This window comes from Anolis sagrei, chromosome X, assembly GCF_037176765.1.
Source record: "Anolis sagrei isolate rAnoSag1 chromosome X, rAnoSag1.mat, whole genome shotgun sequence".
NCBI classification, from domain to species: domain Eukaryota; kingdom Metazoa; phylum Chordata; class Lepidosauria; order Squamata; family Dactyloidae; genus Anolis; species Anolis sagrei.
Genome location: NC_090034.1, coordinates 44,766,835 through 44,779,081, shown reverse-complemented (window position 1 = coordinate 44,779,081; position 12,247 = coordinate 44,766,835). Strand labels below are relative to the sequence as shown.

The 12,247-nt window shown below is 44.1% G+C and overlaps 1 protein-coding gene across 1 annotated transcript in view; it reads right to left on the bottom strand.

Annotated features, from left to right (window-relative positions):
• The window catches only part of RBM19 (RNA binding motif protein 19), a 75,487-nt gene extending 63,455 nt beyond the window's left edge, over positions 1–12,032 (bottom strand). The window contains exons 1-10 of the mRNA XM_060785448.2: positions 11,893–12,032; positions 9,058–9,240; positions 8,259–8,390; positions 7,969–8,007; positions 7,146–7,362; positions 4,662–4,951; positions 4,149–4,229; positions 3,385–3,463; positions 3,026–3,097; positions 2,514–2,714 (exon numbers count right to left, since the gene is read on the bottom strand). Coding sequence (XP_060641431.2) covers positions 2,514–2,714; positions 3,026–3,097; positions 3,385–3,463; positions 4,149–4,229; positions 4,662–4,951; positions 7,146–7,362; positions 7,969–8,007; positions 8,259–8,390; positions 9,058–9,240; positions 11,893–11,928 — 1,330 coding nt within the window. The 5' untranslated portion in view covers positions 11,929–12,032. The remainder of the gene's footprint in view (positions 1–2,513; positions 2,715–3,025; positions 3,098–3,384; positions 3,464–4,148; positions 4,230–4,661; positions 4,952–7,145; positions 7,363–7,968; positions 8,008–8,258; positions 8,391–9,057; positions 9,241–11,892) is intronic.
• Positions 12,033–12,247: the final 215 nt, after the last annotated feature.

The window sequence follows — 12,247 nt, the reverse complement described above, 5'->3', positions numbered from 1 at the left end:
TACATAGACAGCCTCCTGCCTCCACAAATAGGCTATACAGTGTACCCTCAGTTATCACGGGGGTTACATTCCAGAACCATCCACAAAAAGTGATAAACCGTGATGTAGGGATGCTCTCTCTCTCTATATATATATATAAAATAAATGTCTTGCCCGACTTACCAAGCAAGGGTCATTGTGGCGGTGGGCGCCCTTCCACCAGCCATGCTGCTTGCAGGGGGCTTCTTCTTCCCAGAAGCACCCTGTGCAGTGGGAAGTCTCTCATCGCTTGGCCAACTGGCCAACCCGCAGCAGACCCCGCCCTGCCCCTGGATCGGCCAGGGCCAGCTTCCCCACCTCGCCCCAGCAGCCTTTGCCGGCCTGCCCAGGGCCTCCGCAGGGCTGCTGGGGCGAGGTGAGGAAGCTGGCCCTGGCTGAGCCAACCAGTGGATTGGCCAGGGTCAGCTTCCCCATCTCACCCTGACAGCCACGGAGGCCCAGGGTAGCACTGCAAAGGCTGCTGGGGAAAGATGGGGAAGCCGGCCCTGGCCGATCCGCTGGTTGGATTGGCCAGGGCCAGCTTCCCCACCTTGCCCCAGCAGCTTTCCGCAGGGCTCCATGGCTGCAGGGGCGAGGTGGGGAAGCTGCCCCTGGCCAATCCAACCAGGGCTTCCCCATCTCACCCTGGCAGCCACGGAGGCCCAGGTAAGCACTGCAAAGGCTGCTGGGGCGAGATGGGGAAGCCTGCCCTGGCCTCCCTTCCAGCATCCATGGAGCCAGCGGACTCACTGTTTCACGGTTAGGCTTTAGAATATTAATTCTAAACCCTATCTGCGAAAGAGCAAGTCCGCGGAAAGCAAACTGCGAAACAGTGAAGGAACACTGTAGTTCCAAGTACTGAGAATCCTCCAAAGGCACTCAATCCATTGACATTGCACATTATAGTGAGTGCCATGATTTTGTAGCCTAAACGCTGCCAATGTCCTCCAGAAATACTAACAACCCAAGGAATACTTTTATTTCATCCTAGATTTCACATCTTTCCTCCATCACAGGCAGGCATCCCAGGGCTCCTTCTGTGGAATTTACATGACCCGTTCCTACCCTTTCCTAGGGCACACAGCAAACACAGAGGAAATGATCAGCAACTGAACAGACTGGGGGGATTTAGGGGACTGACTCAACAGGATGGAAGTTGTAGTTCATCCTGCATCAAGGCAGAGAACTCTGACCCCCTTCGATAATGGACCTGGACCACATTTGGCACGCAGAATGCTCATGACCAGGGTTGGGGGAATTGACCTTGATTTATTGGTGTTGTAGTTCACCTACATCCAGAGGCCACTTTGAACGCAGCCAATGATGGATCTGGACCAAACTTGGCACACAAACCCAACATGGCCAACTGTGCATACTGGCAGAGTTTGGGTGTGATTGCCCTGGGAATCTGGGAGTTGTAGTTCACTCTTATACAGAGAGCACTGAACCCATCTGATATCAGATCTGGACCACGCTTGGCACACAGACCTAACATGGCCAACTTTGATTAATTCAAAAGACAATGGATTCCCAAAATTGCAAAGACACAAATCCACTACAAGCAGTAGTACATAAATCACAGAGGAAAATGTTAGATAATACAACATTGAGCGATATACGGAGAACATAAGACTGCTATATACACAGTGATTTTTACACCAGTCACTTAAGTAGAATATTTCTTGCTTTAAAGCAGACTTCTCCTAAGGGCATTAGATCCCTTACTCTCTTGTAAGTAGAAATGTATACAACATGTTGTATTAAATAAGTTGCAAAAAAGTTTACCTCTGTGATTTATGTACTACTTCTTGTAGTGGGTTTGTGTCTTTGCAGCTTTGAATAATGGCAGGGTTTGGGAAGGATTGGCTCACGATTCTGGGAATTGTAGTTCTATTGGAATCATTCATAAAAAAACAAAAGGAAACACTGGCTTTTTTTCTAATAAATAGCATTAGGCATTACCAAACTAATATTACCAAACTTTAAAAAACAAGCAATGCCTTTCTCAAAAACCCAGGCACTGCTGGGTCCCCAAGCTAGTATTTAATAATCTAGAGCTGATGTGGTAGTAGTAATCTTTGTGGGTAGTCAGCCTCTCCCCTTCCGACATCCCCATTGCCTCGGCACTATAAGAGGGTTTTACGAGACCAGTCCCTCTTGTTGCCGTGTGGTTTCGAGGCAACAGTGTAGTAATGTTGAGGCTGCAGGCCATATTTTCGTTCTTGCAGACCACTAGTGGTCCATGGACCACAGGTTGGGAACCACGAATAGCTCAATGGTAAACCGAGGAATATTTGGCCCTTCTGATGTCTTGGGACTACAAATCCCACAATCCACTGCCATTAGACACACTGGATGAGGCTGATGGGAGCTGTGGGCTGAAGCCTTTATAGAGCCAAGAAGTGACACTGTGTCACAGCTGTCTGCATTCTGAGGGACTGCAGAAGGAAAATGACATATTTGTGGGTAATACAAGGCTCATGGTGGCTGTTTACCATATTTAGAAAACAACCCTTCCAAGTCTTCCTCAGTGCTGGTGTAGGGAAGATTTCTCACAAAAAGCCTTCCCGACTCAGACAGATCTTCGTCTTCCTCGTCATCTTTCTTTGTCCTTTGCCAGGTCTGGGCCAGGTCCTTTGAGGAATGTTTAGTCTTTTTGGAGTGTTCCTCATGGAAGAGTTCAATGTACCGCCCACCTGGTCAAGATGGCAGAAAGAAAAGGAGGATAAGTGATGAATTTTCATTTATCCCAAGAGCACAGCAACCACCTTAAGAGGCACGCGAGGCTGAGAAAAAGTGACTGGCCCAGCCACCTAGCTTGCAGGGTCAAGAAAGGACATGAATCCAGACCAGGGTTTGAGTCCCCATTCAACCATGAAAACCCACTGGGTGATTATGAGCAGGTCACACACTCTCAGCTTAAAAAAAAAACCCTTCCATGATAGTTTCATCTTTGGGTCACCAGAAGTTGGGAAAAGGAACAGCATCTAAACAGGTGGATACCTACCCATGTATTCGTGATTCCGTTTCAGGGCTTTCTGAACCTCCTCCTCATTGTTAAAATCAACAAACACATAACCTGGGAGGAGAAAACAAACACAAACATACCTAGCATAACATACCTCTTCTACAATACCAGTAGATAGAATTTATTATGAGTTCAAGTGTGTGAAATGTCTATATTAAATTTGCTTCTTAAGTAAGTTTACTCTGTTGCAATGGAGTCCCCTTTCTCTGGATGGCCATCTTCTGGGAGTGTTTGGATGGTGTCTTCCTATGTGGCATAAGGGGGCTCCAAGCCCCAATCAGCAGCCAGATGGCATCCAAGAAAAGAGCGCTTGGCAAACACAAGAAGTCAATTCTTACCTGTCTTATTCCCATGGGCATTCCTCACAATTCGGATTGCGACTGGGTGAAGCGGCACAAGAAACTCCCTCACATTTTGCTGCGGACAAAAAAAGCCCAAGAGCATTAGCAAAACAGTATCAGGGACCTCTTTGCCCCCACCTGGCAATTGGAAAAGATCCTTTTCTGGATTGCACTGCCCTAGTATCTCTCATGAATAAACAGCCTTATGGGGAAGATGAGGACATTCCACCTGCTAAAGAAGAATTGAGACCTGCCATGAAATGTACCTTCAGGTCCCAAACATTCTAGCAATTTGGTTACTTAAAAACATCAGCTAGAGCTTTTAGATGTAGAGTTTAGGGATCCAACCCTGGTCTACTACCAAAGTCAAAGGATAGAAGGTCAGTTCAGTTCAGGAGCCCCCGGTGGCACAACAGGCCGGAGGTTCAAATCCCACAACAGCATGGATGAACTCCCTCTGTCAGCTCCAGCTCCCATGAAGGGGCATGACAGAAAACTCCCACAAGGGTGGCAAAACATAAAAAACATCCGGGTGTCCCCTGGGCAACGTCTTTGCAGACGGCCAATTCTCTCGCACCAGGAGTGACTTGCAGCTACTCAAGTCATTCCTGACACACACAAAAAAGTGTGGTATCATGAACATATAGTCAATGAGCTCTCAAGCTTCCATAATCACAGGACAGAGATCAATGACATGAACATTACAGAGAGTAACTTCAGCTCCATTGGCCAGAGCCAGGCAAAATAACACGGATACTTACTTCTGTGACATTGAAGGGGGCGCCCCGCAGCTTCACTGTGTATGGCGTGGTGGGTTCATTTGCACCAACCTGAGCTTTTCCCTGGGAAGCCAAAAGAATGGTCAGTGGAACACTTTGAGGAAAGTTCCCAAGTGCTTTGTGTCTAATTTGTTTAGGCCTAAACTCCCAGAAGTGCAATTGAAAAAACCATCTGATCCAAGGTCAGACAATTTGTCCAACTTGCCCAATATTCAGAAGTATATGTTGAATGTTCCCCTTAATTGCGTAGTGAAGTGGTTAGAGCATCAGAATAAAACTAAAGAAATTCAGGTTCAAATCACAACTCAAGCAAAAGGATTGCAGGAAAAAAGGAGAGGACAGCTAGCAAGCAGGGGCTTCCAAGTTGTACTATTATTTGTAACAGCAGAAGACAAACATGGAGACATTTGTAAACAGACAAAACAGAACTGAGAATCACCAAGCCATGACCTAATGAGAGATGCATGAATTTGAGAATTCAGGGTTGGATCATACCTCGGTTGTGGCCTTTTGTTTCTTTTTCTCTGCAACCTTTTTCAAGCTTTCAATCTTTACACCCGCTCCAGATTCTGCTATCAAACCAGAGCCAGCCTTGTACCCAGGACTGGGTTTTGTTTCTTCCTCTTTGCCTTCATCAGACTCCTCCTTATCCACCTCCTCATCTTCACTCTCTTCCTCAGATGAAGACAAGGACTCAACATTTTTCACGACTTTTGATCTCAGGTAGTCCATATCTGACAGCTCTGGCCTGGCTGCTGCCTTTCCTTGGGGGCTTTGGACCTCCTCTGCAGGATGGGAGAAGACATGAGTGATATTGGATAGTGAGAGGGTTAAAAATAACCGAAAGGACTTACACACAGTCCAAGTGGGGAGAACCGGAGAAATAGTCAAGGAGAAAATGCAAGTCTGTGGCAGGCAGTCACATAATGTATCCAAACTTCTCTTTGCCTGCATCACTTCTATCAAAACACAATTTTCCATCTTATAGTTATTATGACGTTTATTTATACCCCACTTTTTTCTCTCCACAAGGAGACTCAAAGCGGCTTACATTAAAAACATTTCAATGCAATTTAAAATCTACAAATATACAAACATCAACACAGAATTAAATATCATTGGTATTGAAAAATCCAGTTAAAATCCATAAAAACATATCCAAAACTAAAAACCACAGCACCCCATGATTTTAAACACCTTTTTAAGAGTTTGTTCGAATAAAAAGGTTTTAGGCTGCCGCAGAAGGACAGCAGGGAGGGGGCCATTCTGGCTTCCCTGGGCAGGGAGTTCCAGAGGCAAGGGGCAGCCACTGAGAAGGCCTGCTCTCTCATTCCCACTAACCGAGCTTGAGATGGAGGTGGGACCAAGAGAAGAGCCTCTCCTGAAGATCTCAGGGCCTAGCCAGGTTCGTACAAAGGGATGCGGTTGGTAAAATAGCCTGGACCTGAACCATCTAGGGCTTTAAAGGTCATAACCAGCACTCTGAATTGTGCCCGGAAACAGACTGGCAGCCAGTGGAGCTGCTGCAACAGGGGGTTGTCTGCTCCCTGTAGCCAGTCCCAGATAGCAGTCTGGCTGCAGCCCTTTGGGCCAGCTGAAGTTTCTGAGCACTCTTCAGAGGCAGCCCCACGTAGAGTGTGTTACAGTCATCCAGACAGGATGTCACTAAGGCACAGACCACCGTGACCATACTTGTTTTTCAAGGAATGGGCGCAGTTGGCACACAACTTTTAATTGTGCAAAGGCCCTCCTCACCGCCACCGCCACCTGGCCCTCCAGGTTGAGTGCTGAGTTCAGGAGGACCCCCAAACTGCAGACCTGTGTCTTCAGGGAGTGTGACCCCTTCCAGCACAGATTGGATCCCTATTCCCCAATTGCCTTCCAACTGACCAAGAGTACTTCTGTCTTATCTGGATTAAGTTTCAATTTGTTTGCCCTTATCCAGTCCATTATCGACAACAGGCACCACAAAACTTGGAAAATAGTTTCTTTGAAGACTACACAATCCCCCAGACAGGGGATTCTGAGATTTGGAATACAAACAAGTAGTTTTTTACCAAGCTCTGCCTGTTTGTCACCTTTTAACCTGATAACAGGAGAGTTTGTTTTCTTCTGAGTACAAGGAAAGACTGGAATGCTACCCAGTGCCCCATTTAGTCTTCTTCTTCTTAACTATTTGTACCCTGCCTTTCTCCCCGTGGTCCCCAGAAGTCTGCTAACCATCACACAATCTAATCACAGTTTAAAACAAAGCAAATACAAAAGTTAAAACACAATTAAATGGTACTTTTATCTTGCCCGAGTTTTAATTAGTTTTAATCAGTTTGTCTTTTAATCATTACATGTAGCCCGCCCATTGTTATTGTGCCTGTGCTTATTGTAATTTTTTACATTGTTATGTACGCATATGTTTTATGTTAATATGATGTTATTGTTCGCGTTTTCGGTTTGTGTTTTGGTTTTTTCTTTATTGTAATTGTTATTTGGGCTTGGCCTCATGTAAACCGCTCCGACTCCCCATTGGGGAGATGGTGGCAGGGTATAAATAAAGATTATTATTATTATTATTATTCTGTGGATATAAATGAAGTTAAAATACAATTAAATGGTACTGTGTGGATATAAATGGAGTTAAAATACAATTTAAAATTACGTTTAAAATTCACAACAACACCTCCCCAACCTCACCAAAACTTCTCTCTGCTTTAATGTCCTGCTCAAGGCTCAGCGCGGGAAATGCAAACCTCTATTCCAGCTCAGAGCAAGCCAGGAAAAGCAAGAGTTATCCTTTCATATTGTGTTTAGTCTCAAATTTGATGTTATGTCGGTCTATTCACTGCTGAAAGTCTTGCAACAAGAAAGCACTTGGTGTAGCTAGGAACGGCACAAAAAGAGGCATACCAAGTCTGAACCCTTATTTCTTCTTTACTAAGATAGCAGCACTCATGAAATGGCACATCAACCCAACACATCGAGTACCTTGGGTAATTCCAGCATCTCCATCCTTATTCCCAGACTCAGCTTCCTCCTCACTTAGAGTCTCCGACTCATCGGAATCAAAATTCAGATAGTCATCCGTCACCTTGGCGCGGTTCTTTTTGGCCTCCTCCGCTTTTGTGTCATTGGACCAAGTGGTCACCTGAGACCGTTTCTTGTGCACCTCCAGGAAGTCTTGGAATGCCTCCTCTCCTTCCAGCTGAGGAAGGGGACCAAGCAAAGAGCAAGTCACAAACGGTTATAGGAGGAGTCCCCGCAGAACATCATTTGAGATGTCAAATGTGCAACGTACTCATTAAAAGGGTCAGGTGGATATGAGAAGACTATAATAATAATAATAATAATAATAATAATAATAATAATCTTTATTTGTACCCCGCCACCATTTCCCCCAATGGGGTCTCGGGGCGCTCACATGAGGCCAAGCCCAAGCAACAAATTACAATAGAATAAAATAAAGAACATCGCAATAAAGTACAAAGCATATAAATACAATAAGCAATATACACAAAGCATAAGAAAGCAATAAACAACATAATGACAGTGAGTGGGCCGCATGTACAATAACATGGTTTAAAAACTCAGGGTGAGATAAAAGGAGCAGATTATTTGCATGGGGGAACTCATAGAGAAACAGTGAAATAAACATACTTAGAAGGACTGGGATCTACTGATAGATCTAGGGTTAACTCAGTCATTCTGGGACACATAGCCCAAAACAACAACCCAAATCATCTTTGTACTATGCCCTCCCTAATCAGAGATGGGGCCTGAAGCAGACCATTTGCAAATGGCTGAGATTTACCTTTTTAAAATCTTCTGGCTGATTCTTCTTCTTTTTCTTCTAGGAAAGAATGGTGTAAAAAAAGATTTTTTAAAAAATGGTACCACAGAAGTTGGAAGAGACCACAAGGGCCATCCAGTCCAACCGCCTGCAGGAAAACACAATCAAAAACCCCCTGACAGATGGCCACCCAGCCTATGCTTAAAAATCATAGGAAATTGATCTCAGGAGATACTGTTTAAAAACAAAGATGCCAAAGACCTTTCTTCCAGAATTTTCAAGCACAGCAGTGAAATGATTTACAAACTTACTTGCTTAATTTCTGCATGGCCTGAACTCTTGGCAGATTTTTCAGGTACTTTCTCAATGGCTGACGGCTTTTGGGAATGCTTGCTCCATGCTCTAGGTTTCTGGGGATCTCCAAAAGACTTACAGAACTCAACCTGAAAATAATTTCAAGGTGCAACTTAGTTCACAGACTAAATGGTGGGGAAAAGGTGCCAGCTCCTTTCCTTTTTGAAGCAGCTTTTAACTGACGCCAGACACTGTACAATCATATGGGGATTTCTAGACTGATTTTAACTTTTATTGTTTATAATGCAGAAGTTGCTAAAGAGCATTCTTGGAATTTTTATTATCTGTTTTTAGTTAATGGTTTTATGCTACTATGTATATTTTTAAAAATGATGCGAGCCACCTTGGGTCCACTATGGAGTAAGGCGGCATAGAAATCTCCAAAACAAATAAACAATAAAATAAATAAAAGTTTTAAATGCATTAAAGACTAAACCCAATTAAATATTAATTTAAAATGACTAAAAATTCATTAAACACATAATATATATTTTACAGAGTACATTCAACTTATTGATTTGGTCATAAAGGGGAAACTGTGGTGTGTCAGGTTTAGAATATTTCACATAGGTACAATACTTGAACCCAATGTGGTAAACCATGGATTACTATGCTATTAGAATACTATTTATCCCAATTTTTTTCCAGATTCAGAATAGATTTCAGTACTTACTAAGAGAACTACGTAGATCCCAATCAAACCTATACACCCCTTTTACCCATTTAATATCCCAAAACAGTTGAAAGGTGTATTACCGAAACTCTGGCTGTATCTATAAAACTCTTGTTGAAATGCGTCAAGGCTGCTTTGGCATCCTCTTCAGACTTAAAGCCAATGAACCCAAATTTGCGGAACTTGCCATCCTTGGTGAACTTCAAGGCGCAATCAGTCAATGTCCCAAAGGCAGCAAAAAGGCCGCGGAAACGATCTTCCTTTATCTGGAGAGAAGCGAAAGATACAGTAGATAATTTATTCAAAGAATGTCAAAAATGCTTTCAGAGTAATGCCACTTAAGTTTAAAACATAGGATCAGACCTCAAGTTGACACTCAAATCATGGTCCTATCTATATGTTACTGATGAGACCTGGAGAATCAACTCCCATGATTCCAGAGCATTTGCCTATGGCAGTTAAAAGTAGTGCCAAATCACATCAATTCCCCAGTGTAGAAGCACCCATTGGTGACACTTCTCAAAGCCTGGAAACCCCTTGTGGACTTTTTGCAGAAAATAACAGGAAGAAAATGACTTGATAGCTATTGAATTTTATGATGAAAGGAATTAATTCAGGAGAAACAAAAGAGAAATTAAGTTAATGGTAGAGTAAGAAACGCATAATTATGTAGTATGTATAATGGCTGAGAATAATAATAAGACTTTATTTATATTCCATCCTATCTCCCCAAGGTTACTCAGGGCAGATTCCAACAAACAAAAAAGGCAAACATTCAATGCCTCATTACAACAACAAATGCAAGCATAATAGTTCAAAAACAAACTTATCAAATAAATTATATCTAACATAAAATACAAACATCAGTATCAGATACAGGCACAACTAGCACACAAGTTTTACTTGTGCAAAGGCGCTCCTGGCTACTTTTGACACCTGTGCCTCCAGGGTCAGCAATGAATGCAGGATCACCCTCAGACTGCAAACCTGCAACTTTGGGGTGAGTGTAAACCCATCCAGCACAGGCTGTAACCCAGCGTTTCTCAACCTGAGGGTCAGGTCCCGTGGGGGTGTCGCGAGGCGGGTGTCAAAGAGGTCACCAAAGACCATCAGAAAACACAGTGTTTTCTGTCATGGGGGTTCTGTGTGGGAAGTTAGGCCCAATTCTATTATTGGTGGGGGTTCAGTATGCTATTTGATTGTTGACAAACTGTAAATCCCAGCAACTACAACTCCCAAATGACAAGGTCCATTTCCCCTAAACGCCACCAGTGTCCACATTCAGGCATATTGAGTATTCATGTCAAGTTTGATCCAGATACATTATTGTTTGATTCCACGGTGCTCTCTGGATGTAGATGAACTACAGCTCCAAAACTCAAAGTCAATGCCCACCAAACCCTTCCAGTATTTTCTGTTGGTCATGGGAGTTTGTGTGCTGAGTTTCGTTCAATTCCCTCGTTAGTGGAGTTCAGAATGCTCTTTGATTGTAGATGAATTATGAATCCCAGCAACTGCAACTCCCAAATGACAAAATCAATCCCACCCAATCCCACCAGTATTCAAATTTGGGCATATCGGATATTAGTGTCAAATTTGGTCCAGTGAACAAAAATACATCCTGCGTATAATTAATAAGAGCAGCAAAATTACAGTTATGAAGTAGCAATGAAAATAATGTTATGGTTGGGGGTCACCACAACATGAAGGGTCCCAGTATTATTTATTATTTATTTATTTCAAATATTTGTACCCCGCCCTTCTCTACCCCTCAAGGGGGACTCAGGGCGGCTTACAGCCGACAACAATTTGATGCACCCCATATACAAACAGATAAAACAACTGTTACATAATAAGTAAAACATTAAAATTAGATTAAAAACCATTTAAAATAGTGCTAATTGAATTGGTTGGCTATGTCTAAGTCTGAGTTCTATGATCAACAACTTAATCCGAAGCCTGTCCATTTTCTATAGCAGTTGTCATTTTTATTGTCAGCCTGCTATCCGAATGCCTGGTCCCATAGCCACATCTTCAACATTTTCCTGAAGGAAAGGAGGGAAGCTGTTGACCTAATTTCGATGGGGAGTGAGTTCCATAGGCGGGGGGCCACTGTCAAGAAGACCCTGTCTCTCATCCCCCCCACCCCCAGGAAGGTTGAGAAACACTGCTGTAACCCTATACCCTGATCTGCCTTCCCACCGACCAGGAGTACATCTGTCTTGTCTGGAGAAGAACAGAAGAAGCTTTTGGTTTCTCCCCCTCCTTATTTCTTCTTTCCCTTTATTTCTTCTATACACGTTTTGGGGTGCATCTGCACTGTAAAATTAACCAAGTTTGATAAAACTTTCACTGTGTGGCTCAATGTTATAGAAACTTGAGAGTTGAGGCTTGGTGATGGTCCAGCCCTCTTTGGTAGAGAAAGCTGATGACCTTGTAAAACTACCGCTTCCAAGATTCCATAGCATTGAGTCATGACACTTTAGGTAGGTAGTCCTCTGACATTAAGTCCAGTCATGTCTGACTCTGGGGTGTGGTGCTCATCTCCAATTCTAAGCCGAAGAGCCAGCGTTGTCCGTAGACACCTCCAAGGTCATGTGGCCGGCATGACTGCATGGAGCGCCGTTACCTTCCCGCCGGAGCGGTACCTATTGCTCTACTCACATTTGCATGTTTTCGAACTGCTAGGTTGGCAGAAGCTAGGGCTGACAGCGGAAGCTCATGCAGCTCCCCGTAATCGAACCTGCGACCTTTCGATCAACAAGCTCAGCAGCTCAGTGCTTTTACCCACTGCGCCACCGGGGGCTCTTCATGACACTTTAAGTGGTATCAAACTGGGTTAATTCGACAGTGTAGACACCTTCAGTTCAAAAAACTGTGAGGTTCAAGAAACCACGCACCTCCCCACCTTCCCTTACCCCATTCGGCAGGTTCTTCACGATAAGTCGCGACATGTCGGAAATTGCTGCGGATTCTAACTTTCAAGCGAAGGAGGCGAAACTACCAACGAGAAACACGCCGCTTCCTGGGCGCCGCCATCTTGGCCATCCCCGGTGGATCACGTGGCGCAGAAGCCCCGCCTCCGCGTTCGACCACTCGTGCGCCTGCGCGTTGGGGAAAAAAACAAAACAACACGCGCCCTCTCTGCCAAAGCGTTGGCTGGCAGAAGAAGTCAGCCACAGTTGGGCAAAACTTCCGGATTCCAAGTGGCGGGGAAAGTAGTGAGAGCAAATGCTCATCTTCTTTCCCTGGGCGCATCTACATTTCAAAACG